Source organism: Penicillium roqueforti (assembly GCF_015533775.1).
Source record: "Penicillium roqueforti strain LCP96 04111 chromosome Unknown scaffold_10, whole genome shotgun sequence".
NCBI lineage: Eukaryota > Fungi > Ascomycota > Eurotiomycetes > Eurotiales > Aspergillaceae > Penicillium > Penicillium roqueforti.
The window spans coordinates 281,057-304,775 of NW_024067574.1; the positions used below are offsets into that span (position 1 = coordinate 281,057).

The 23,719-nt window shown below is 48.4% G+C and overlaps 9 protein-coding genes across 9 annotated transcripts; 4 read left to right on the top strand and 5 right to left on the bottom strand.

Annotated features, from left to right (window-relative positions):
- Positions 1 to 552: 552 nt before the first annotated feature.
- Positions 553 to 1,397, bottom strand: LCP9604111_4742 (uncharacterized protein; the record flags this gene model as incomplete). The annotated part of the gene is made up of 2 exons (XM_039072475.1): positions 553 to 1,051; positions 1,114 to 1,397. 2 exons carry the CDS (start codon positions 1,395 to 1,397, stop codon positions 553 to 555), a joined length of 783 nt encoding a protein of 260 aa, XP_038929232.1.
- A 1,744-nt stretch (positions 1,398 to 3,141) lies between these two features.
- On the bottom strand, positions 3,142 to 4,999 carry LCP9604111_4743 (CAZyme family AA7; the record flags this gene model as incomplete). Its single annotated transcript, XM_039072476.1, has 2 exons — positions 3,142 to 3,163; positions 3,222 to 4,999. 2 exons carry the CDS (start codon positions 4,997 to 4,999, stop codon positions 3,142 to 3,144), a joined length of 1,800 nt encoding a protein of 599 aa, XP_038929233.1.
- Positions 5,000 to 6,088: 1,089 nt separating this feature from the next.
- LCP9604111_4744 (uncharacterized protein) lies at positions 6,089 to 6,947 on the bottom strand (the record flags this gene model as incomplete). The annotated part of the gene is made up of 4 exons (XM_039072477.1): positions 6,089 to 6,208; positions 6,272 to 6,505; positions 6,632 to 6,793; positions 6,852 to 6,947. 4 exons carry the CDS (start codon positions 6,945 to 6,947, stop codon positions 6,089 to 6,091), a joined length of 612 nt encoding a protein of 203 aa, XP_038929234.1.
- A 1,280-nt stretch (positions 6,948 to 8,227) lies between these two features.
- On the top strand, positions 8,228 to 9,844 carry LCP9604111_4745 (uncharacterized protein; the record flags this gene model as incomplete). Its single annotated transcript, XM_039072478.1, has 7 exons — positions 8,228 to 8,291; positions 8,355 to 8,476; positions 8,547 to 8,680; positions 8,739 to 8,866; positions 8,918 to 9,575; positions 9,630 to 9,716; positions 9,775 to 9,844. The coding sequence occupies 7 exons, from the start codon at positions 8,228 to 8,230 to the stop codon at positions 9,842 to 9,844; spliced, it is 1,263 nt and encodes a 420-aa protein (XP_038929235.1).
- A 1,248-nt stretch (positions 9,845 to 11,092) lies between these two features.
- Positions 11,093 to 11,935, top strand: LCP9604111_4746 (uncharacterized protein; the record flags this gene model as incomplete). The annotated part of the gene is made up of 1 exon (XM_039072479.1): positions 11,093 to 11,935. One exon carries the CDS (start codon positions 11,093 to 11,095, stop codon positions 11,933 to 11,935), a length of 843 nt encoding a protein of 280 aa, XP_038929236.1.
- Positions 11,936 to 12,898: 963 nt separating this feature from the next.
- On the bottom strand, positions 12,899 to 16,992 carry LCP9604111_4747 (uncharacterized protein; the record flags this gene model as incomplete). Its single annotated transcript, XM_039072480.1, has 3 exons — positions 12,899 to 13,735; positions 13,828 to 15,956; positions 16,017 to 16,992. 3 exons carry the CDS (start codon positions 16,990 to 16,992, stop codon positions 12,899 to 12,901), a joined length of 3,942 nt encoding a protein of 1,313 aa, XP_038929237.1.
- A 505-nt stretch (positions 16,993 to 17,497) lies between these two features.
- Positions 17,498 to 19,234, top strand: LCP9604111_4748 (uncharacterized protein; the record flags this gene model as incomplete). Its single annotated transcript, XM_039072481.1, has 5 exons — positions 17,498 to 17,641; positions 17,722 to 17,861; positions 17,915 to 18,030; positions 18,087 to 18,812; positions 18,873 to 19,234. 5 exons carry the CDS (start codon positions 17,498 to 17,500, stop codon positions 19,232 to 19,234), a joined length of 1,488 nt encoding a protein of 495 aa, XP_038929238.1.
- Positions 19,235 to 19,926: 692 nt separating this feature from the next.
- LCP9604111_4749 (transcriptional regulator family TF) lies at positions 19,927 to 22,263 on the top strand (the record flags this gene model as incomplete). Its single annotated transcript, XM_039072482.1, has 5 exons — positions 19,927 to 19,994; positions 20,060 to 20,188; positions 20,254 to 20,908; positions 20,961 to 21,297; positions 21,374 to 22,263. The coding sequence occupies 5 exons, from the start codon at positions 19,927 to 19,929 to the stop codon at positions 22,261 to 22,263; spliced, it is 2,079 nt and encodes a 692-aa protein (XP_038929239.1).
- A 233-nt stretch (positions 22,264 to 22,496) lies between these two features.
- LCP9604111_4750 (HpcH/HpaI aldolase family protein) lies at positions 22,497 to 23,413 on the bottom strand (the record flags this gene model as incomplete). The annotated part of the gene is made up of 3 exons (XM_039072484.1): positions 22,497 to 22,987; positions 23,039 to 23,291; positions 23,354 to 23,413. 3 exons carry the CDS (start codon positions 23,411 to 23,413, stop codon positions 22,497 to 22,499), a joined length of 804 nt encoding a protein of 267 aa, XP_038929240.1.
- Between the last annotated feature and the right edge of the window lie 306 nt (positions 23,414 to 23,719).

The following is a 23,719-nucleotide window of genomic DNA, read 5'->3' on the forward strand; positions in this document are numbered from 1 at the left end:
CCGTGCGCTACCCCTTTTGCGCCAAGATCTGCAAATCATACAGCTAAGCTAACACATGAGAAGTGTCCAATTCCCCCCCCTATTTCTCCGAGGTCGAGAATTTGTCGTTTATTCATGCGGAAAGAGATGATGAATGTAGCATTTAATAACCAGCGAAACTGCGTGGTGTTCAACTCTTGAAAACAAGAGAATAGAAGAGATGGAGAGTCCAAATACACGGTCAGATACAGTACTAAACCGTTTGATACAGGGTAATTTACCCCGAATCTGATCAGCGGGGAAATATCGGGGAATGGACCGCAGAATTACTTCTCTTAGCCACTTTATGTGAACTATGTTACCGAAATATTAGTGATACTTCGACGATTGACTTAGTTTCGCTTCTTACAACACAATGGCCTTTTCAGTCTTAACAAATTCAGTATCATTATGGAAGCGAACTTCCTCCTATACACAACGTGACGGCTTTCTTTTTCTCTTCGTTCTTCAATTTCATCCTCAAAGCCACTCTTCACGCCCAAAAGACCCATCCTTCAAACAGAAAAACGAAACTCACACGCCCATTGGTTTCGGCTCGATATCTTGCTGGGGGACTGGAGTAAGCTTCACGAAGTCGCTTTCCAGAATGGCTGATATTCCCAAGGCCATGGTCATTCCCATGGCAATGATTTCCTCCAATACATCCATGCACAGATAGACCGTGGTATTTCCATCCAGTGCAAAGGCACTAAGCGTTGTGTAATCGCTGAGCGCCGAGTAGACGAGGCGAACCGCCAACAAGGGAGTAGAAAGAGCAATGGCCAGGAACAACTTCTTTTGGAATCTCCGCATAGAGAAGCTCAGCTCATAGAAAAGCCAAAGACTGAGGAGAACAAAGATGACGAATACAGCCAGGAAAATTCCCATGGCTACTTTTGCGAGCTTGCCAGGGTGGTAAGTTCCGTCGTTGCCGTTGGAGGAGCTGACTCCAGCGATACCGAGAATGAGAGCGATGATGGTGACCAGAGTCAGCAATGCCATGGGCCTCGGAGGCATTCTTCTATCCACATCACTATAAAGACACACGTTAGTCTCTGATCGGCGCGATGAATACTTTCGCAGTGAAAAACTCACATTTGTCTCAGCAGTCCGATAAAAGTTAGTAAGAGAGGTGCAATACCAATCATTTGGCACACTGCCACCGCGACTTTGATGTTGTAGGAATCATTGCTGATTGCCAGCAGCGAGGATATACTTCCAGCGATCCGGATGAGAGAAAGGGTGACGGCGTACCGCCAAATCTTGCTCCCTTGCCTCCAACCTGTCCTCTTCCAGATGAAGATGGCAGCAACGAGAATGATGGGAAACACGATCAGCTGGAGGATAGCGATGCCGTTTCGATAGCTAACAGCAGCCATGTTGCTTTAAATTAATGGTAGGACAAAGAAAAGGACGTCGTCGAGGTAATTTGAAGTGTGGTCAGGAATGCAAACCCGTTTCTTGAGTGGTTTTTGTAACACAGATATCTGGTATCCTTTATACTTCGAATTGTCCTTCAATTTGATGTTGATTCAGCCCGGCGATCTTACTGCCAGCGTCACCGATCGTGATTAAACGTTCCTTATTGACTGGTCTAACATCTATATTACCCGAATAGGAAGATTCTTGCTGATCTCAGCGTGTCAGTGGCTTGGGTCCTAAGCCTCGCCAAGATTGGGGCCGAAATGATCTGATTATATCTTAGCTATATCTCCTCCAGGGCCGATCCCTCTCGAGCCAAAGCGTAATATACTACAGTAGCGGTGATTTTTTTTACACTGCCCCGCAGCATCGAAGATGCCCAATTCGGGGGAGCGCACGAAAGCTTGTTCTGCTTGTGCGCCCGGTATATCTTATAACACAGTCAATCATATTGCGGGCCGCTGTGACAATAAGAGAAAGGGCCATTTTTGTTGTCGATTGACAATGTATTGATTATCAATATTTCATCCAGCAGTGACGTGTAAGGCGCTATTGATGCAGCCTTTGACTGCAGCATGGAAGAAGCGGGCTGAATGAAATGCAAACGAAATTTGCAAAGATACAGCAGCCTCCATCGGAAATGCCGTGAGAGGCTGAGAGAAAATTATTTGTTATTGCTCCGTGCGGGGTACCGATGAATTGATCACCATGATCTACACGTTTACTTGTCCGAGTATCGTGAGGTTGAACAAAGAACTTGGGATTCCCGATCCATAGCGCTAGTCCACTTTGGGGAATCGAGATGCAGCACCAATCACAGCGCTCTCGACCCCGTTCGTGTTGCAAAGCCAATTGACCAAAGAAAGAGTACTAGTCTAATCAGGCCTACAACGGGTGATAGATAGGAATGAATGGAACGTTAATTTTCTAACCGAGTAACAGTCTAAAGTGAATATACGGTCAGATACAATCCTAAACCATCGGATACAGGTCGTCCGCGGTTGGTTTTGCTCTCACGGGCCCTATACCCTAGTAGCAACTCTAGGGCACCTACACTATAGTTGGCGCACTATGGTTTCTCGGTCCCTGATTGGTTTGACTCGAGATATTGACAGATATCAAGCTCGTGGTGGCTCTGCGCCCCAAGGGGCCACACGTGGTAGATCCATCGATCAGATCAGCCAAGTCACACCGTGATGTAAGAGCATTGGCCCGGATCCATCGAATTCTCTTTCTACTTCTTCATCACCACCACAGCCCATCGGTGCAGTTGTCGAGATGGACCTTTTCATCTAAAACCTTGGGCTAGTCTACGACTTGATTTCGACACAAGGTAGAACATTTCTATGCAGAGCATTTTAAAGCGTGTCCTGGTCACCTTGACATTTCATCCTTCTACGCCTAAGTCCTTTAGCCCAACTCCAATAAAGGATCTCAGTTAAGTCCTCTTTCCTCTTGCACAGCTTTATCTTGTCTCAATCATCGTATATATTATTCTTCTCATATGAAGCTCCACTACCAGAATCCCCTGAATAAGTTACTAATTCTACACGAGCTCGGATTTTCTCCACTGTCCCTGCGGGAAGCCAATAGACCCTCTACGGGCTCTCAAGAAGCTTCAGCTTACTGCGGCTAAAACTGGATGAGAGACTGGTAATCAAAACAAGCTCAATATATTAACCGTGAGATGCCAGATCTGAGCTACTCGTAGCAGTAGTAGGCACTACGCACGTTTCAATGTCAGCCTTCGATTCGCCGATAAAATGCAAAAAGAAACTTACTCCGAGGGACCCTTCCAGCCAACACATTTCCAGCAGTCAAAGAAGTGGGTAGGATCGTACTTCTTCTTTATCCGAAGCAACTCGGGATAATTCGATCCGAAAAAGGTCTCTTGCCATTTCGGCTCCAAGTAATGGCCTTCATTCAAATAGCACCCTCCACCAGGCGTCAAACGTTTCAGTGGCTCGACAGTATCCAACCATGCCTCGAGCAGATTTGTCTCGTTTTGGACACCAAGTTCACTCGTCCATCCACCTGTCATGAGAGTATGCCAGAGAGCTGGGCGCCAGGCAGGATTGGCACTTGTCGTGTTGCCATTTTGGTGATTTACAGGCGTGGTCATGATGATTTGGGTGAGGGAATCACCTGCGGGGAGCAGCTTATTGCTGAGCCGAACTCCTTGAAGGACGGCATCGACTAGGTCTGCGACTTTGCGTTTGCTCTCAAATAATGAGCGCGGGATCAGTCGACCTGCAACAGCTTCAAAGATTCCGCCCGGTGTGTATTCGGCAGCGATCCCATCGGTAATCTGTAAGAATTCGGTATATTTGGGATATGTCGTGTAATTGCTCTTGGTGACCTGGATATTTGTTTGATTCGCCAAAAAGGAGGAAAATCCCCTGGTCAGAGTTTTCAAAGCCGTTTCGTTGTTCGAAGGCAGGACAAGATAAATTTCAGCTTTGGTTGGCCAGTAGTAAGCATGTCCTGAGATGTTGTTATGAGACCAGGTAGGTTGGTAGGTTGCGTGTTGCGTGAGAACCTGTTTCAATGCAGCGTAATTGGCAGTTTCATTCCCGTGTGTCGTGAAGCTGCCCTCGAATTGATACACGTTGATTTTGACCGCTGGATGGAGTTGAAAGCGATAGCTTGTCAAAATGCCGAAGGAGCCTCCGCCTCCGCCTCGCATGGCCCAGAAGAGCTCGGGATCATTGCATTTATTGATTACTCGCAATTTGCCGTCTGCAGTTACGACCTCGAATTCAACCGCATTATCCACCATCAGACCATACTTGGGACCAAAGACGCCGTGGCCACCTCCTTGACCAAAGCCGCCAGCCAGGCCAACCGACCCTTCATTGCCACCGGTAACATCCATGTTGAACTTTGTGAAATAGGTGTAGACGTCCGTCGCCTGAGCACCGGATCCTATCTCTGCGATATGTTGACCGTTCGAGGCAGGACAATTGGATGCAGTAAAGTTTTTGTGATACTTCATATTGTTCATATTGTGAGTCCAGATTGCAAGAGTGTCAGGACTAGTAGAGCGTCCAAAGTAGTCATGTCCTGTGTTCTTGATCGTGATCCGAAGATGATGTTTTCGGGCGAATTTCACAGCGGTAACAACATGGCTTGGTTTCCTAGCATCGACATACAATGATGATAGTCGGCCAAGGTAGCAATTGTCGGAAATGACCTCAGCCGGATTCAAAGCATTCAGGGCACATGTTTGGGACCGGCATCCTTCCCAGTTGAGTCCTGTTGCTGCGCCGTATACGTCGGTTCGTGCTTGGTTTGTTGAATAGTTCGATTTGACGATATCACAGGCTGAAGGGTCATAGTATTGAGAACTATAATAGCAGCTTGCGGCAAAGGGGACCGTGCGGTGCAGGTTTCCGGACAGACTGCTGTTGAAACTCTCCCATTCTTTGTTCGATGGCCAACAAGGCTGTCCGGCCTTACAATTGTACCCTGGGGACGTTGCTGATGTGGTGGAGATAAGGCCAAAGACCGCCAATACAGATGCGGCGTTCACCAAAGGGGCAAACAATAATTGTACCATGATTGAAAACCGGTCGTAGGAAAGGAAGGAATTGGGAAGGAATAGTTGTGATTTCATGAGATGCTAGCACAGGTGTCGCATTCAAGTATTATTTATAGTTACCGGATAGCCCATGAGATCGTCACAGCCCCCAATGTTGATATTTTCCCGGCCAGCACACGAGTAAGCTAGTGATACTTAATTTACCAAAATTGTTTAGATCCCTCAATTCTAGTCGTATCCACTATGTAGCAGCACATTGTCCAGTGGGGTCCACGCGTTTGTTTCTAGAGTAGGTCTGAATGAGAGCGTCGGATTGGTTGACAAGAGACCCATAGAGCTAAACTTATTTTAGAAAGCGAAATGCAGAACCAATCAACACCTGAAAAGATAAATGGTGATCATCCAAACTTTTGTTGACGGCGTCCAGCGGTCTGTGTTCTTAGAGAGTTCAAATTTAGTAATAATTACGTAGCATTACTAGTCTAGCTGTGTAGATAATCCAATAGGAATATTTTTGGGATTTCCCCCCAAGTAGGGGTAAGCTGAACGGTTATGCCCGAAAGGATGCATTTGCTCTGGCTGCTGCAACGTCGCTGCCGTCATCGTTTTTGTTAGAACGTATAGCAGTGCATCCTATATACCCTGATAGGAGTAGCTTGAAAGCTAGAGTACGTTAAGGGGGCTATATCATGATCTCCCGAAAAGAAGCAATATAGTCTCGGACAATATGCGCAGCATGGGCTGGAGCGTTCTCTTGTTAGAAAATTGATGGATCGTCGAGTAATGTTGGTGGAAAGACGGCCGTTTCTGGCGCCAAAAGTTGTCATTTTCGGCGTCATTTTCACAGGTTCTCATATTCTAGGTGTACAGTGGTTTTGTCGGGCTTGGTCTATCACTCGATATATATTCCACTTCTTTTATTTAATTCTCCAAAAACGCTCTACTGCATTTCGCTATTGATTTTATGGCTGCACAACAGTCCATACCTGTGGAATTCAGCCATCCACTTTTCCAGTGGCGCAGAGCTCTACCTAAAATGTTATATTGCTGTTTTAGATTCTAACGTTTGACACCAAGCATGTGTGCCTACTAGTCATATTCATTATCTCAGCAGATCTGAAGGTGGAGAATAATCTGGTTTGGATTGAGGATCCTTCGGTCCTGCAAGATTTTGCGCGTGCATCTCTCGGAAACCCACTGCGCGACGATATTGAAGGGCATCATCCCCTAGAAATAATAGAATACTATATGAGCGAAGCAAATGTAAAGTAATCTCAAATAACGACTCACATGGTCCGCGGTCAAAATCAATCGATACCATTCCATGATCAGCTTGATCTCGACCTGTCGATGGCCCAATGGCAAAATGAGGCTGTTTGGCATGAGTGCTATCGCTCTGTATTTATTGGACATGGTGGTCACCTGACCATCAGCCCGGCAGGCACCAACCCCCATAACTAGATAGTCGGGCATTCTGCCCTTCAGGAATTGACAACTCTCTCCCTCTTTCATCGCATCACTACACTGCAGTCACATCAGTATTAAAACACATTCTTTTTGATGGTCGGTGTCACATGAGTAGGAAAGGCTCCCGTATTTGGTGGAGGAAGTAGATAACCAAGATGTTTGGTATCCTGCGATTGCTTTCACAATTTCAAATCTATCTTCGATGCCCATCTTGTCCCAGGCATGACCTAGCTGGATACGCCCAACCTTTTCCATGATGATGTATTCGGCACCAACAGCGTTCTCGCCTGCTTTCGAACTCCAGGCTAGAACACATGGAGCAGGAGTACCCAAAATATTGCGAACCTTACGAAGATTAGTGATCATCAAAGAGCAGGTAGCCACACAGTCAAGGACGCCTTACAAATTCCATTGTGGCGACCTCACTTGCTGTCGTAAAATGAGGCTGTCCAGCATTGGGGTTTGGCACCTTTCCGACCACTTCAGCGCCATTTGCCATGGTGAATAGGAATGTTTTGTTAAACATGCCATCGGGGAATTTTTCGATATGAGCATATTCCCTTGAGCCAACAGAATCAGCGGCAAGCCTCGCAAGCTCATTCATATCAAACTTCACCCGACGTATTGACAGTTCATGATCTTCATTTGACACATTTAGTCCCCTTGTGTATTCGAAGAAATCGTTAACCGAGTTCCAATTCTTGGAAAGACATGACCTCTTCAAGGACCTGGCTGATTGTGTAAAGAGCCTGTGCATAACGGTGAAAACGAATGGCTATGCTGCGGTTGCGAAGATAGTACAATACATGGAAGGTTTAAGCAAGTTCACGCGCTAGGTGTGGCCTACGCCTTAAACCCGTTCAAAACATAATGTCGAATTTTGTACAGCGTAATTTACCACTAGGCCATAACAAAAAAATTAAGGTTCCTGTTTAGGGCCTAGAGGGGCCATATCCCATTCTTGACACATAAGCAACGCGCGTCCAGCCTCTTCGCGTGGCAATACCTTATCAATCCATTCCAACCTTGCAAGGTTCGATTGAGCTGCTTACTAATGATAGAGGTGAGCGCCGGGTGAGAACGAGGGTCGCTCAGACGCCTTGGAGAGAGGGGTACGATACTCCTAGTGGCCTTGTCTTTGCCATGTTAGTTTGGGTACTTTATATTACCAGAGGTTGAAAGTACATACATCAAGCGGTTCCATAGCTCAGTTGGTTAGAGCGCTGTGCTAATAACGCAGATGTCGAGGGTTCGACCCCCTCTGGGACCATTCTTTTTTGCTTTTTGCTTTTACAAAGCTGTAATAGGCTTTAAGGTAGCAGTATTAGGACTACGTAGCCGGACTGAAATCTACCCAGTGGGCCTGACTCTGAGCGCCCTCATAAAAGCGGCAGCATCTCACCCGACAGAGGAAATATGTACGTACAACATGGAGTCACCTAGGTGGTTTATAAAGTCTTCTTATCGGGCTTAGTCTGTCACTCAATGCCTTCACCATATTGTGTCAGTGCGAGGGCACGCCATGTTCCACCTAATTTTATCTTATTTTCTGACTCTGTGTATGTTGTAGTTAGAAGAAAGCTGATTATATATAGTAATAGTCCGTGGTAGAGAAATACCCTCCGTGTCAATAGACTATCTGACACATTTCTAATATTGCGACATGATGGCGTGTTATCAGTAACGTGCTACTAGATAGATATCACTAAGCCACCTATTTCCCCGCAGCTATAATATCTAACAGTAATCCCCATTTTCCCGCTCATCCTCAGCAACAAAATGGGTAGCATAACAGCAACTACGTTCCAAGATCCTTTTCAAAAAGTCCCAACGGGCCGAACTGGTAAATAATACGATTGACACATCCATCATCATCCATGAACCCGAATTAAGAACGCACATCTAGATGGCCTCGCAGCTCTCGTTGGGAAGTTCCGAGAGGATACCGATCCCAACAGAACTGATCTCCTTGTGGGAGTGTATAAAACGGAGGAGGGAAAGCCGTACGTGTTGCCGAGTGTGAAAGAGGTATATATAACGTCTGAAAGTTCACCTTTCCACCCTCAGCAGATCACTAAATTTTTGATATTCGTTACAGGCAAAGAACAGAATCTTCAATGATCCTGATTGGCATCATGAGTATCGCCTTTCCGCTCTAGGTTCCCAGCTTTATAGGGACTTGAGCGCCAATTTGCTTTTTGGGCCTGACCATCGTCTTTTGCGGGAGAAAAGGTAAACGGAGACCGATATGCTTTCTCAAAAACGATCGAGGGCTGACTTTCCCGCTCAGGATAGTTTCAACCCAGACTCTCGGCGCAAGTGGCGGATGCCATGTCGGCGCAGTGCTGTTGAAAAATCATTATGGACCGTGGAAGGAGAATGGAAACCCCGAGATTTTCCTTCCGAGCGACTCCTGGTGTAAGTTGTCGCTAGTGACATTATACGAAGGCAATTCTGACCGGGTCATAGTGAATCATCCTTTCGTATTCACGTCTGCGGGAATTAAGGCTAGTCTTCTGCCTTATTTTAGCAGCAAGACAAACAATTTCGATTTTGAGAGGTTTTCAGAGGCCATCAGATCGTTGCCAGCTCAATCCGTCGTGCTTCTCCAGTCCGGTGCCCAGAATCCAACTGGATGTGATCCATCACCGGATCAGTGGCGAGAGTTGGCCTCGATCTTCTCCCAGCGCGGTCATTTGGCATTCTTCGATGCTGCATATCCCGGATTTGCCTCGGGAGACATTGATACGGATCTTGCCGGTGTTCGTTTGTTTGCCGAGCAAGAAATCCCGCTTGTTTTCGTCTCAACATACGGCAAATCCTTCGGGCTTTACAGCGAGCGCGTTGGAATTCTCTCGATTCTTGTTCCAAGCGAAGAAGTGGGGAAGAACATAGAAACGCAATTGAGACTACTCGCACGAGCGGAGTCCGGCGCACCGCCCGATTTCGGGTCCAAGATTGTTGAAACAATTCTCTCGGATGAGACTTTGGAGCGCCAATGGCGGCAGGAAGTGCGCGATATGGCGAACGAACTCAAGCGCCGTCGAGTTGCGCTAAGGGAAGGATTGGAGAAATTGGAAACACCAGGTAGCTGGCGGCATCTCACTGATCAGAACGGAATGTTTTCGTAGGTGTTACCAATATCGGACCTAGGGAGACTCAAGATACTGACCTTCTTTAGATATGTTGGACTGTCCGTGGAACAAGTCACTATTCTCCGAGAGAAGCACCATGTTTATCTTCAGGACTCTGGGAGAATATCTATCGCGTATGTTTGATCGGCATATTTTGTGAATAGGCGGTGAGCTGACATTTCTTTTTCTTAGTGGGCTCAACGACTTCAATATCGATTACACTGCTCGCAGCATCAGTGCTGTCGTCAAAGCTACGACTTAAATTAACTTGAAACGGGTTGTCTCATCGATTGCACAATTCAGACAGGGAGGATTCGACTCGAGGGCATGATATTCGCGTCTGAGTTACATATGAATTAGGACAAACATGAAGTAAGAGAAAGGAGGAATCAACAACCATATCTATCCATAAAAGCTCTGAACGAGGGGACCTGCAGAAGTTGTATTGCCGTCAGAAGTTTCTCTGGGCAGTAAATAAATACTTTGGACATGATCGCATTCACATGTTGTCGCTCAATTGAGTCAATATCTGGACGAAAGCGTGTAATGATTGAATCGAGGGCATACTCTTGATTAGGCATTGGATCTTGATCATACCAGGAATCACGACCTGGGCACTATACCAAAGTCACCGAGAAAGAATTCCTCAGTCCGTAGGCTTTCGGGGGCCTTCACAGCTCAAACAAGCCCCCCCCCCCTGCTTCCAAAGCTCGATAAATGGTATGATTTGCTTTAGTGGCCATAATTTAGCGTGTCATATATGAATATAAGGTTCTGCTTTCTTGTTTTGACGTTAATTCTAAAGTGGCCATAAGAATCAACCCAAGATGGTCGTCCCATGGTACTCGAGGTTATCGTCAATATAGAAGTGGATATACGAACCTAGTGTGGTCAAGACCGACTGTAGGTGGTGCAGTCATATCAATTTGACATATAATGTAAGAGACTTCAAACTATGAGGGAGGGTATCGTCACAAATATTTAATATCGCTACATTTTCTATGAAAACACCAATTTCGAGCTTTTCCAATCTGTTTATCTACCAAGTCCAGCATTGTGCACTCTAAGGCAGGCTGTATTGCAATGCGGATCCAGTTGCTGTGATATGAATATTCGGTCTTGATTTGCAACAGAGGAGTGCCAATTCTATGCAGTGATGATTCAATAGAGCTTATGTACGTTAGACGCCGAGGAATAGTGCGGTAGGAGTAGATATTTCCATGTCTTCAGCTTCAATGACAAGAGAGTCACTACATATGCACTTTGATACTCTCTGTTTTGTAGTAATATTATGTTATCTGACAAGTGATGAGGGTCTAATAGCTCCTTCTGTATCATGACCTTTGTTTGCCCGAATTTTGTTGCAGCTGTCACAAACAGCCCAGAACTTCCACCAGTCCTAATTTCGCCCCCAGGCAATTTTATCAATCAAACTTCCCTTCTTGTTTTATCAATACTGTGTTTTCACCCATTCACTCCCAACCCTCCTTTTGTCAACATCATCACAAAGATGGCTTCCGTTAGCTTTGCCGAGCCGTCTTTTGTCGAACTTGTTCCAGCACTTGTTGGAGAGTCTAATTTCTCTACGTGGACTACTTCACTCAAGTGGACCCTCGACTCGCGCGACACTCGTTATTACGCGCTTCTCACCGGCGCGTGGAGTGAACCCAGCGCAGTTGACCCCACACAGCCTACCCCGGCTGAAGTCGAGGATCGTACCCAGTGGGATACAGCCAGTCGTTACCTCCTTCCGTTACTGAATGCCACTGTCCACCACACGGCCAAGTTCTATATTCTCGATGCCAATAACGCGCGTACCGCATATGCCAACCTCCACCGCGCGTTCGCAGCCCGGTCTTACGAAGCTGGTTTCGCCAATTTCCTCAAGTTTATCAACACCACATACACTTCAAACAGACCTCAAGCTTTCGTCAATGAGTGGCGTCTCGCCCTCGGCGAGCTCCAAGAGTGCAATTCGACAAAGCTCACGCCTCTCCTCATCTTTTACCATTTCTTGAACGCTGTGAGCACCAACCCAGCTGCGCATGAGTGGCTCGACGGCTTCCTCAGTTCGAAAGTCTCCACCGATACAACCATCGAGTCAACCTTCACAGACTTTGTCGTTTTTGAGGAACGTCGCCTCCACGCTCTCAATCAAGCTCATTCATTTAGCTTGAACAAAGGGAATCACCTGCCATACTTTTGCCAGTTTCATCAACGTCAAGCCGGTCATTCCAGTGCGAACTGCTTCCGCAACCCGGCTTACTTAGCTCTGGACAAATCAGCTCCAGCTCCCACTCCCGCTCCCGCTCCCGCTCCCCGTGCAGTCACTGAAGACCCACCTGTGGAGTAGAGCAGCATCTCACCAACTAGGGGCTGTGTTTGTGGGTGGTTTGCCACAATTGTTCATGGGGAGGTGTTCGGATTGGATGGTTCCGTGAAATTTGAGTCTTAGCAACAATCAACTCTTCGCATGTTACCATGCACATTGATATCGTCCTTCCTGTAGGCGTCTCTCGACATGCAAATAAGAAATAGTTTAGTATGACAAGGCTTTGGCCAATGTCGGAGCAAAATAAAAAGACTAAATAAAAATAAAAATATCTGGACTCGCGGGGAATCGAACCCCGGACCACTCCCATGCTAAGGGAGTATTATACCACTAAACCACAAGCCCAGTTGATTGGTGGATTGAATCCAATAGTGAAATGAGAGCTTTAACCTTTAAGCACACATTACACAGCACCTCACATATCGTTCAGTTTTCACCTGGTTCCATTGAAGTGCAGCCACCATCCTATTTGTTATTCACCTACCCATCCATCAACATGGAGAATACTTTGGATGGAAATAGAAAGAGATGTGACATTGATGGCTTTGTTCAAGTGCCTCAATCTGTTTTGTTCCAACCACACCCTTGTATACAGACTTTAACTGCAGTGTATCTGTTGGACTGAAAGATTTCTAGTAGCTGATTTTCCAGGACATCAACACCCATCTCATCGTTTGCCCAGTGGAATGCCATGACCATACCTCTGGTAGATGGTCTGTGCCTGATGGCGTCATTGATAGATCTATTCAGGCTCGCAGCGAGCTCGAGGCTGATGGCCGGCGGGATTTCTCATAGATGGAACATTGTGGATTCCTTGCCATTATCATTTTGTATGACTGACTGTAAAGAAATACGTGTAATCTATGTCTGTCCCGATTTACTGATCTTTGTCATGTTGGTCCTTGCGCAGGTGCTTTGAAGTTTAGTGAATTCGTCAAATCTGATACCATATTATATTATTTACACTCAATTTGCAACTATCCTCTAATTGGATGCGGCGAGCGCCTGCCTATTCGCGAGACTTCCTGATGCCCTAAACAAAGCCGGATTCCTGAGGAAGTTCTCGTGCGCTCTGAACTCCCCCTTCGGTTTCTTCGGTTCCCTCATCATGGGGTCTCTGCCATAACCACCACCACCAGGGGTGTTGACAATGATGCGATCTCCCGCACGCATATCAGCCGATGATTTGCCGCTCATGCCAACATGGCGCACCTCCCCAGTGATAGGATCATGTCTGACCCATATATTAACACCGCGCATGCCTTCACACCCACCAGCAAGGCCATATGGTGCATTGACACGTCTTTCTGAGAGAATCGAGACCTGGACGGGGATGCGGAACTCAATGTCGCGAACGCAGCCATCACCTCCACGATGCAACCCGGCTCCACCACTGCCCTTCCGAATGGAGAATTCTCGAAGGATCACTGGATACTGTCTCTCGAAAATCTCGGGGTCACCAATGCGGGTATTTGTCACACCTGTGTGCACACCACTCTCGCCTTCCCAGTCGGCGCCGGCTCCCGCTCCTCCGGCAATCGTCTCATAGTATCCGAATCCCTTGAGAATCTCGCCGGTCACGGCATCTTTGCCTCCGTACCCGAAGGTCAGGTTGTTACATGTTCCCTGCGATGCAGCGGCTGTGTGGAACGCCTTGAAGATGAGGTCGATGACGCGGTTTGTCGTCTCGCCTGTCGACCCGACTGTTGCTGCTGTGAAGGATGGTGTCAGGAGTGTGCCCTTCGGGCAGACAATATTGATGGGTTGCAGACAGCCCTGGTTGAGTGGTATGTCGGAGGAGATCATGCAACGGAGGCAGTACTGGGTCAGTGTTAGTAGTGTCCGCAAGCTGTCATGAAAATTTGACACGGGGGAGGAAGAAAGAAAGAGGGAGAAGGTGTGTGAAGACTTACAAGAATGGCAGAGTACATGCAGGCTGGCGGGCAGTTGAGATTACCGTGGTGCTCAGGTCCGGTGCCTGTAAAATCGAAAATGGCCTCTCCGGTCTCCGAATTGATGGAAATACGCAGTACCAATGGCGTACCGTCGTCGGTGTAGTCGATGGCCTCAAGGTCGGCACCCTCAAACCGTTCCGAGAAGACCTTGAGCAGCTCCCGCACCGACTGAGAAGCGTTTTCTTGAATCGCATTCATATAAAACTCGACGACAGGCCAAGTATACTCATTAACAAGTGAGCGAATGAGTTGAATGCCCCTCTGATTGGACGCCACAGCGGCCTTCAGGTCGGCGATATTGTCTTTGAGGGTACGTGTGCCGCTGCAGCCGGGATACTTAGCGGGCTCGTTGTACAATATGTCGATCAGCCCTTCCTCATCAAAAACACCCTCTTTGATCATCTTGAACGACTCGAACGACGCTCCCTCCTGCCATAACTCCGTCGAGTTGGGCGGCATTGACCCGGGGATGATACCGCCGATGTCAGCATGATGGCCACGATTGCCCACATAGAAGAGAATCTTTGTCGGGTTTTCGTCGTTGTCAAACACGGGCGTGATGCAAGTGATATCCGGCAGATGAGTTCCACCCGCTATCGGATGGTTACTCAGGATCACATCACCAGGCTTGAGCTCGCCTGGCTTGTACCGCTTGGCTTGGTATGCGATTGCCGAGGCCATGGATCCGAGATGACCCGGGATATGAGGTGCGTTGGCGACAAGACCTCCACTGGCACTGAAGACGGCACAAGAGTAGTCAAGTCGCTCCTTGATATTTACCGAGATGGATGTCTTTTGCATTGCGTTGCCCATTTGCTCGGCCACACTCATCAGCCGATGGCTAAAGACGCTGAGAAGAATTGGATCGATGGCCTCCGTACTAGCAGGCTTACGCTCGCTATCAGTGATCTCGAGAATGATGTGCTCGGGGAGCTTGATAGCCTTGCTGTTGCTGTCGACCACAATTGTCTGAGTCTTGTCGATGATCATGGCTGGGCCATGGACCCGAGCACCGGTCGGCAGCTGGGTAAGGTCATACATGGGAGTATCGACCCACCCCTCGTTCTCGAAATAGACCTTTGAAATGGACTGCTCGCTAAACTCAGGGGAAGACAACGACTCGAGCTTCAGGAGCTCAGCGAAAGGGTTTGAGGTGTGGACGTCTTTAGCCTTGCCAACACTGCGAACACGGACGTCATCGACCAGGATATCGCGCTGCTGGGAGAAGCCAAATTCCTGCTCGTGTCGACGGGTAAATGCTGCTCCAAATTCTGCAAGATCATCTGGTTGTCGGATCATCAACATCGTGTCACTTCCCCGGTACCGCATGTTTAGATACATCTCATGCTCAATGGACTCCAGGCCGAAACCTTGGGCAGCTAGGCCTTGCTCGCCTTGTGACCGAAGCTTCTTGAAGCGAGACTCTACCCTTGGCATAATATCAGGGTGGTAAATCAGGGACTCGGGCTCTTGGTTTTCGACAGTCACGTCGGCAAGAGCCATACCGTATGCAGAGAGGATGCTGGAGTACCGCGGAATGATGGCGCGACGAATACCGAGATCTCGGGCCACGAAGACTGCGTGTTGGCCACCAGCACCACCGAAGCAAGCCAGGTTGTGGTTGGCAGTCTCATAGCCACGTCCTTCACTTAGAGTCCGGATTGGTCGTGTCATAGTTGCATTCGCGATGGACAAAAAGCCACAAGCCACCTCCTCCGGTGTTAGGAGAGAGTCGCCATCTTTTTCCTCGTTGATGGTGGCCGTTACATCCAGGAACATAGTAGTGACTATGTCCGTGTTGAGAGGCTTGGGGAATGATTCCTTGATAATCCGACCGAGGAAGAGGTTGGCATCTGTCACAGTCAAAGGTCCTCCCTTTCCATAGCAGGCTGGCCCAGGGTTGGCACCAGCGCTCTCCGGGCCGACCTTGAAGAGACCATTCTCCCAGGACAAAATGGAACCACCACCTGCAGCGACAGTATTGATATCGAGCTGGGGTGTCTGGATAGAAATCTCCGCGAGTGTGCTCTCGAACACATGTTCAAGCTCGCCTGAGTATCGGGCCACGTCCGTACTAGTGCCACCCACTAATTTATATTGTTAGTTCCATAAATCATCCTCATGATATGACAGAGAAGAGAGCTTACTGTCAAATCCGAGCAATGGTGTTGCGTCACTGGGGTCATAGCAAGTCCTTGAGACGCCGACGACACCGCCAGCGGGTCCACTGAGGACACCGCGCAGGCCAGCAAAATTTTTGAAGTTAGTCAGACCGCCGTCTGACTGATTGAGGAATAGTTTGTTTCCGTTTTTGTCTTCGAGCAGGCCCTTGAAGCCTTTTCGGAAACTCTCGAGATAACGTGTCGTGACAGGCGTAAGGTAAGCATCAGCGACAGCCGACTGACTCCGCGGGATCAGCTTTGCCATGGATGAAAGTTTGGAGGACACAGCAACGTTGAAGCCCATTCCTTTGGCGAGATCTGCGACGGCAAGTTCGTGATCGGGGAACATGTATGAATGCATGAGGGCAACCGCAACATCACGGAATCCCTGGTCCCAGAGACGCTTCAGATCGAGACGGACTGCATCGAGGTTTGGGCCTTTGAGAATCCTCACGGCCTCCCCTGTGATACCTTCCCGCAGGTCAACATCGGCACTAATGTCGATGATAGTTGGTTCTGGATTTTCGCCCCATCCTTCGATGGTCACACGCTCATCTACCTCGATAACGGTTTCGTATAACTTGTCCAAACGTTTCACGGTGAGATCGAATAGGTCTGGGCGGGCCTGATTTCCAATTTTGAGAGCTTCCCGGAAGCCCTTGGTGGTGATGAAGGCGACTCTCTCGCCCTTCCTCTCCAGAAGTGCATTTGTGGCAACTGTGGTGCCCATGCGAATTGATTCGACGCATTCCAGGTCTAGCAGAGTCCCGCGGGGGATGCTGGCTCCTGTTGCGATTTCCAGAACCTGTCGTATACATTCCGTTGGTGCGTCGCTGTACTCGTCGGGAGACTCAGATAGTACTTTGAGAATGACATTTTCCTCGCGGCCAGGTATTTGAGCCCAGGCGTCTGTGAAAGTGCCCCCTCTGTCAATGGCGATCAGAATTCCCTTGGATGCCATTTTGTTGCTGCTCTTGTTCTCCTTCTTTTCTGATTCAAATAACTAGATCCGTGATGATTTACAGACTTGCATGGAAATATTCGCCGTTTAATAGTCACGGCATGCAGATGTCCAGGCCGATATAGACCGGCTTAGGGTTAGATTTGCCGAATGTCGGGAAGTGCAGCTAGCGGCCGCGGGACTTGGGAGATAAGCGTATGGGCGGGGGACTCAGCCGGGGGACTCAATCAGCTATTTTAGTCGGCTGAGGAGCAGCCAAACCTTGTTAAATCGGTAATACGCTGCAATGCCGATCCGCTTTCCCCCATGATAGGTACTGGTGGCGTCCACTAACCCCAGGATGCAGATAAGCCATACCCACAAATTGTATGACACTTAGGTAAATATAGGATAAATGGACTGAGGTAGCCAGGCATTCCCCATCTCACTGGGAAGTGTGTTGAACTTTCACTTCCGAATTCTATATTCACTTAAGACCTAGCTCACTTCAAAGTCGAGCAATATCATGACGGAGCCCGAGACAGAGTTGGACATGCTCAAGTCTGCCAAGATGACCAAGGAGGCCTCGAATTGCGATGACCATGAGCTTGGTATCACAATTGAGACCTATGATCGCAAGGCCGAAAGCAAAATGTTGCGCAAGTTTGACGTGAGTTTGGCTGAGTACCTTGTTCAAGACGCCATGAGTAGAATGGAGAGAGGGCATGATACTGATAATCTTCCATTCAGTTCTTTGCCGTCATCCCACTCGGCTTTTTCTACATGATGGCTATACTGGATCGGAGCAATCTAGGCAATGCACAAATCGCTGGCATGCCCGAGGCTATCGGCCTCGTTGGGAACCAATTTGGCACCGCTACCACACTACTGTACTACCCCATATTGCTAGCATCCTACTGCGACGTCTCTAACGGAGACGTAGATATGCTACTTATGTTCCCTTCGAAGCCCCGATTTCGGTGTTAGTCAAGAGTGTTGGCCCGAAAGTCCTTATTTCGGCCTCCGCCTTTTGTTGGGGTTCTTCCACACTGGGAATGGGTATGAATGAAACACATCCCCGAAGCCAGCAAAATCCTTTCTGACACACGGAACAGCATTTATTACAAACTACAAAGGGCTCTACGTCTGCCGTTTACTGATGGGGCTGTTTGAAGCAGGTCTCATCCCCGCAAGTGAGGTTTACATGGCCCTGGTTTACAATCGGACCGAAAGAGGGCGACGCATGTCCTTATTCTACACCTTCAGCTGCCTTGCCAGCGCTTTTGGTGGTCTGCTAGCATATGGACTGACACAGATTGATGGACCCAACGGCTTCGAAGGTTGGAGGTGGCTGTTCTCAGTGGAAGCAGCCATCACCATCATTCTAGTTCCCATCTTCTACTTCGTGTTCCCGAAAACCCCTGTTGACGCCTGGTTCCTGACCGATGAGGAAAAACGCATCGTCCGGGCACGCTACGACAATGACCCCCATTGGGCCTTCGATGAGAAGTTCTCGTGGGTTGAGCTTGGTAAAGTTTTCGCCGATGTGAAGTTTTATGCCTTCTTTGTCTACCAGTTCTCCATCAACCTCACACAGTTTGGCTTCACTACCTTTCTCCCTACTATTATTTCTGGCCTCGGTTACACCTCTATTCATGCCAATCTGATGACCGTTCCCATCTATATATCGGCTCTTGCGTTCTTCCTTGTCATCGCCTTCGCTTCAGACCGTTACGGTATGCGGGGACCGTTCATGGCTGGCCCTGCGGGTTTAATTCTTATCGGGCTCACCTTGCTGGTTTCAGTTGAGAATCTGAATGTGCGCTTCTTCGCTTGTTTCTGTGAGCCATATCGATCTTAATTGTCCCTTGCGATTAAGGAAAAGACTAACACTCGAACAGTGACCGCATTCGGCCTATATCCAGCCGCAGCGCTGTCGATGATGTGGCTACAAGACAACGTCGCAGGCTTTTATAAGCGGTCCAGCATGGTCGGCTTCACGCTGACTCTGGCCAATACGGCCGGCGTGGTAGTTGGGCAAATTTTTACCTCCGATACCAAGCCCTACTATAAGAAAGGCCTTTCAATTTGTCTCGGGTTCAGTGTCCTGGCCATTGTAATTGCCATAGCTCTGATGGTGGGCATGAAGATCGTGAACAGAAGGAGAGAGGCAGCAATTCGTGCGGCAGAGGCGGCCGGTTCTCCACTCCCCCGTCAACCCGAGATGGGAGACTGGGACGTGTATTTCAGGTATAATATCTAGAGTATGTGTCGAACCACAGAGATTCGGAATAAGCTGGTATGCCAGGGAGCTGGACTGGATGGGTTGAAAAGCGCTGTCTAGCAGCTTTTGATAAGTGTCTCATATTCCATGTGCTATTGCCATGTCAGGCAACAGGTGTCCTTTACAATTGATGTCCTGTCTATAATAAATGATACGTAATATCATATTGCACTATGGAGGTTAGAATAGTATTGGAAGTCATACTATTGACCAAGTCAGCAGTAGAATATGTAGAATACAACACACATAGTATTTTGGCCCTCAATACATACACCCCTTCAAAACTCAGATTGATACTGTTATTTTACATATTGTTTACACATTGTTTACAGACCGCTCAGGTGACTGTTCATGTGACTCTGGGATTTTTCTGCCGATTTTCCTATTTTTCGGAGGAGCTCCCGATAACCTTCAATCCGATGCGCAAATGAGAATCCTCAAATTTTGTGGGGAAAATAGTAGCGTCGCCAGATATCTCCAATCATGAAGTGTCTAGCTATATATGGACGGAGACAGAAACAATCCCCACAGATAAGACCCGGCTTGTGCTAGAACATCCCGAGGCTTTGAGCCTTGCTGCCGATATCCACCCTCTGGATCCTGGATACTCAGATAATTTCGGCTCAGCGTGCTCTAACAAGTACTTCCGCTTTAGCTTGACCTAGCCTTCTATGGATCGTGCGGAGTCGTCTGGCGAGTCGCAAAGACGCGCGAAACGGACAAAGAGGAGCTCGGTTGCGTGAGCAAACACCCATGACCCACTCTTGTCATTTGAGATGTTCAAGCTGAATCAATTGCCCTCAGATGCCGGAGATGTCATGCCCAGAAGGTCAAGTGCTCTGGAGGTACCCCATGCAGTGCCTGCTTGACCGCTGGCCAGGCGAGTGCTTGTAACTATCCTTTTCGAGAGCGAAAAGTCACAATATCTGAGAGGTAGGTAATTTCCTCCCAGCAGCTGGTCTGTACGCGATTATATCTTATCTAAGAGTGCCATAAAGCTACCTGAAACAATTGGAGGCCGCCTCGAATGTTCTCAGACATCAAAATGAATCTGCCCGCAGCCAGCCGAGGAGTCCCATTGACGTCGACCAGCTACTTGACTCGACGATAACATCAGCAGTATCAGACCTCGGTGTCGTAAACCCGTTGTTCGATGCACGCCGGGAGAAGCCACCCACTCAGATCGTAACGGAACCGTCCTTCGTTGGTGAAGCGGCATGCGATGCCTTTATCGAGAGGCTTCTGCAGTCGCTCAGCCAGAGAGAAGCCAACTCACTCCCGCCACCGCACAAGTACATGATAGACCTTCCTGGAGCACGTATGCCCGCCATTAACTATACCCTACCCGACCGAGTCCACGCCAAGCTCCTGATCCAGGTGGCCGCGAGGTTCATCGGAAATGGCCAGCATCTCTATTTAAATTCGTATATGGAGGAGGTCGACAGTGTCTACAAAAAAGATGCCGAACCTAGCTCTATATGGTTGTGTAAGTTGTTAGCATTGGTCGCTCTTGGTGAGTTGTACTCGAATAGGCGGCGCAGTAACGGTGACAATAGGGCGCCAGGGGAGGAATATTTTGTATCTGCTTTGAGTATGTTACATGATCAATATGAAGATACCACAACTCTACATGTCGAGGTTTATCTTTTACTGGTTAGTCACTGGATATTGTCGCGTCTCTATGAAATATACCTAATTTCGGCAGGCCTGTTACTCGAATGCACTCGGTCGCGTTAGATCTGCCTACACATATTCAGGTATTGGGATGAGAATCGCGCTAAGCCTTGGCATGCATCGATCATCATCGTCTCTACATACCAGTGCTGTCGAGCGGGAGTCCCGGCGCCGCATATGGTGGTCTCTTTACCTTTTTGATCGGCTTACTTGCTCGAAGCTCGGCCAACCAACGGCTGTGAATGACGATGACATCGACGTGGAGCTCCCGACGATGGATGGGTTAACACCTGAAGAGAAGGAAGAATTTCCAGATCCACGCCACTTATTCGCGAGCGTTGGCCTTGCGAAGATAGCAGGAGACATATGTAAGCAGTTCTCCTCTAACTAGCCATTCTTCCTATTCACAGGGACATACCAGGCTAACACTCGAATACAAATAAGTGAGCGATATATACTGTATGCCAGGACGAAAGAAGATCCACTTCGTGAAGAGGGTCCACGGTATTCTAAGCAACCTCCGAGACTGGGATGACACGCTACCTCAACACCTCGCTTTCCGCTGGGACGATTCAAACCGCCATGTCGCCAGTCTCCACCTCTGTTACAACCAGTGCATAATCCACACAACACGACCAATTTTACTACACTTATTCCGCGTGCAGTTCTGTCTGGATGGGTCCCGCACCGCAGACCAGCCATCGCAGAGCTTCTCGCCGACGACGACGGCGCTGGCTGATAGCTGCGTAAATGCGGCGCGTACGTCCAACCGCATTCTTTCCAAGCTATTTGTTGACGGCACATTGGCTACTCTGGGCTACTGGGACGCGCACTACCTTTTCTCTTCTACTCTGATTCTTCTCATGTCCGCCGTCATGAGCCCCAGTCAGGCTGTCTCTGACGCTGTTGACACTGCTCTCAGTGTGCTATGCTCCATGCGTGATGATGGTAACGTTCCCGCCAATGACTACTATGAACGCCTTCTTCTTGTGCAGAAAAGCATTGCCGAGCTGAGGGATGGAGTCAGGAAAGGGAGAGATGGTGGACCCCCAACCGCCGCGCAGAGTCCTCAAATCGCAGGCACAGGCCATGAAAGGGCACAGTTAGACGAGGTTGGCTGGGCTGCACAGAATAATGACGTTGGAGGTGTTGGGATCGAAAATTTCAGGCTCGAGGACAATCTTGACGCGCTGGCCAATCCTTATATTGACGGCTTCTTGGCCGAGAAGTCTTTCACCTGGCCGTCGAATGCATTTCCTGATGGAACTACCTTGCAGCAGTTTGCGAACGAGCTCGGCGTTAGCTTTGGCCTACTCGACCCTCATTGTGGCTAGAGGGATACCGGACATACTAAACTCTTCTTATTTGATTCTACTGTGTATGCTTAGCGCATTTTGGAAGACTTCTCTGGCTTAAGCAAGGGTATAAGCTGCATTGAATTCATTTTCAACCCTGGTAGTAGATATCACCATGTGTAGATGAGACAGAATGGTATGAAATGACTACACAATGGCTGCTACCAGGCAAGGAAGACCACTAGCAGAAAATACAGATACAGCTCAGAATACTAACGACCAGTGAGCAATGTAATAGCGTTTGCACAATCCTTCCCAGCTCGGGCCAAGATGCCAGAGTCTTGCTGTACCAGAATGAAACCGGCTCCGAGCTTATTCAAAGCCCAGTCATGCAGCTCTTCATTCTCGTAGATACCAGCAAGACCGAATGTCTTGCCATGTTTCTTGCAGGCCCGACTCACGGCCTCCACAGCCGACTGAAATCCATCGCTCTTGAACTGTGCAGGGACCCCAAGTTCCGTAGATAAATCGTTCGAGCCGATCAGCAGCACATCTATCCCATCCACGGAAGCAATCTCGTCCACATTATCGATGCTCTCCCGGGTCTCAATCATCACAAAAACAGACGATGCATTGGAGTTATTCTCCTGGGTGAAAACACCGACCGGCGTCGACTGAAGCCGGAAATATGGCAGCTGGCCTGTCATAGACCTCTTCCCCGTAGGTGGATATTTGCAAATGGACACTGCGCTTAGGGCATCATCTGTGGAAGCGAAAATTAGTAAAAGAAAGAAAATCAGGGTATGTTTCTTACCTTTGTTATGAATATGGGGAAAGATGACTCCCATGGCACCGCCATCCAAGACGCGCTGCACGAAGCCGTCGCCACACTGGTAGGGGACGCGGACAAAGGGTGTGATACCTGAACCCAGGCCCGCCATACACAGCAGACTTGCATCATTGAGAGATAGCGTCGAGTGTTCTAGGTCGATAAAGAGCGCATCGTATCCACTGTTCGCCGCCAACTGGACCACTTGGGGGTTGGTGACTAGCCGGATACCGAATGCCTATTATCACCAGTTAGCAGACAGATAATTATCACACAGCGGTCACTGGAAATTAGACTTGCCTTGCAGATTTGGCCCTTCGCCGTTTTCTGCAGCAGGTTATTGGTGTAGCTGGAACCCATAATGAACAAAATAAAAGTCGAAGTAGAAGTAATTCGATTTGACAACTTGTAAATGCTTTGAGAGGAGTCGAGATATCTTGACACAGGCAAATCCAATCCGCTGACTCCTTTTGTACTGACCAGGATCTATAGATGTTTATCGGGACCGGTTAGTGCAGGCCGTACCCTTCTTTTTCCGGGTCGGCTCCTGAGCTGCCGTGCCGTAACAAGAACAAGATCGGGTAGGCTGCCGACTCTGTGAGAAATTACACCAAGTTCACCTTCAAAAATATCGGGTTAGTATGCCGGAGAGATGTTGGGGTTATG